The 2,500-nt window shown below is 45.4% G+C and overlaps 1 protein-coding gene across 6 annotated transcripts in view; it reads left to right on the top strand.

Moving 5' to 3' along the window:
* The first annotated feature begins 1,340 nt into the window (after positions 1-1,340).
* The window catches only part of slc9a1b (solute carrier family 9 member A1b), a 6,538-nt gene continuing 5,378 nt past the window's right edge, over positions 1,341-2,500 (top strand). For 5 of the 6 annotated variants that reach the window (XR_012394750.1, XR_012394752.1, XR_012394751.1 and 2 more), the window contains exon 1: positions 1,349-1,529. Coding sequence is in view for 2 of the 6 variants with exons in the window: in XM_021467239.3 (XP_021322914.1) it covers positions 1,358-1,529 (172 nt within the window). In the remaining 4 variants the exon portion in view is untranslated. 6 annotated transcript variants of the gene reach the window in all.

The following is a 2,500-nucleotide window of genomic DNA, read 5'->3' as shown; positions in this document are numbered from 1 at the left end:
ATCATCATCATCATCATCATCATCATCATCATCATCGTCAGCATCATCATCATCATCATCAGCAGAATGTGTGCTGTGCTGAGTGAAAAGCTTGGTTACTGGCTCCAGACAGTGCGAACACAACGACATACAACAGCATACTCCCTAAAATCAGCAGGGTGTGAGACTGGCGGTGTTGGCATGTGCAGTGAACAGGCGTCTGCAGTGTTGTTTTAAGTGTGTGTTGATTATAGTGCAGTGCATGCTACACACTGATGGTGTGCAGTGAGGGGAATGGAAGAGTGTGTGTGGGGTGTGTTAGGTGTTCATCAGTCTGATAGGCTGGTGTCAGTCACCGGCATATTAGCAGTCAGAACTCGTGCATGACTGCACACGTTACGTTATTATGCTTTTTCAGAGTATTGTGCTGTACGCGTTTACATCTAAAAACTTCATTTCAATAAATGTCCTCTTTGAGCCAGCAGGTGGCAGTCTTTCACTTTTATTGTAAAGTGCAGATTGAACAAGTTTTATTAACATATATATATTTACTATTTCCCCAGTGTACATCACTACTGTAAGAAATGATCAGCGTTCGGCACATACTTTCAGTATTATCTCAGCTCGAACTGACCCAATCTAATTCTGCTCATATGACATGAACCTGCTCCTACACAGGTTTCAGCTACCAGAACAACAACTGTCAGAGGAGTTTTGAAGAACGAAACCATCCTGGATCATGCCAAATCCTCAACATCCAAATACAGCTAACTGTGATCCAGAACAGAGCCGAGCAATGCAGGAAACTGAATATAAACAACAGCAGATCAGGCAGAAGGTCAACATCAGCCTCGCTGATTCACCTGAACAAGCAAACATCAGACCAGTGTTCCAGACTGATGGACAGACTGAGCTGACAGTGACACGGGCCTCATCTTCTACCTGTGTCCTCTTCTTGGCTCCAGACTGCTGTTGTCTTTTCCCGGGCACAGAGCTGCAACTGGCATCAATTATGATCATAAGCTGCTCGAACTGCGGAAATCAATAGGCGCGCGCGTACGCGTGCACGGAAGAAAGTTACGTCACACAATTTACTTTCGTCCACCATGAAATGCATTTTATAAAGTTTATTTATCGACATTTGTCTAATATATTTTATTTACAATCACTTTATGCTAATATTACTAAATACATATTAATAACTTATTTTTGAGCAACTGAGATGCCCTCTCCGGAGTTGGTGCCCTACGCAAGTGGTGTGTGTGTGTGTGTGTCTGTGCATGTACAAGTGTGTGCGTGTGTGTTATCTCTAACTCCACGGCCACAGTACTGCAGGCACCCCCCCCCCCCCCCTCCCCATTGTCTGTAAGTGTGTGAGATGCCGGTGGTCGCGCTGTTCTTCCTCCCGCTGCTGATCGGTTCCTGCCGCGGAATCGATCACAATGAGACCGATCAGAGAGTTTTCCCGGTCATATCGATTAATTATCAGCATGTTCAGATGCCGTTCGAGATCTCGCTGTGGATTCTGCTGGCGTCGATCCTGAAACTGGGTGAGACACACACACACACACACACACACACACACACACACAATTAGGACAAAAGCTCCACTAACACGGTAGATTATTCTCAGTGTGTGACCGGCTGTGTGTATTAGCTGTGCTCTCTCTTAGTGTTGGAGACTGAAGTCAGCTTTACTGTCAGCTCAGCCTCATGTAGAGCTCACACAGAGAATCCAGAGCGATACTGTCAGACCCCAGAGCTGCAGACACACTACTGTCAATACAGCTACACATGTACGACAATGAGTACTAACATCTCAAGAGGACTGTGTAGTGTAGTGTTATGTCGTGTTAGTGTAGTGTTATGTTGTGTAGTGTAGTGTACTTCAGTGTAGTTTATGTTGGGTTAGTGACGCTGGGACTGTCAGCTTCTCTGCCCTCATGACTTTATCTGAGAGTCCAGCTGGACTGCTGTGTGTGTGAGGAGATAGTGACACACACACACACACACACACACACACACACACACACACACACACACACACACACAGCTACAGAAAGAGAGTTTGGATATAAAGTGCATCATCGGATGTTTTAACAACACTGTGTGTGTGTGTGTGTGTGTGTGTGTTTACTGAAACAGGAAGTCAGTCAGTTGTGTTTGAGGCTGGTTACACACACACACACACCGTTGCTGTTTCTTATGAGTGGTGTGTGTTGTGTGCTCGCCCACAGTAGAGGATGTAAACTTACACACAGAGCCTCTGATTGGCTGATGATGGTGTTCAGGCCGAGATGAAGATCTGCTGTCCGCTTATATGATCTGCCAGAAACACTGCAGTGTTAATTAGTGCTGGGCAACAGTTAATTATCCACATCCAGAATCAAAGTCTGTTTTCACGTCTTCATGTTGTCTCGTCTCATTGTCATCCGCTTACCCAGAGCCGGCTCACGACAGGGCAGTGTTCAAACTTATATATATGATAAATCACTTACATCTGTGTGTGTGTGTGTGTGTG

This window comes from Danio rerio, chromosome 19, assembly GCF_049306965.1.
Source record: "Danio rerio strain Tuebingen ecotype United States chromosome 19, GRCz12tu, whole genome shotgun sequence".
Taxonomy (NCBI): domain Eukaryota; kingdom Metazoa; phylum Chordata; class Actinopteri; order Cypriniformes; family Danionidae; genus Danio; species Danio rerio.
The sequence above is the reverse complement of the archived record's forward strand: the minus strand, read 5'-3'. Positions and strand labels throughout refer to the sequence as shown.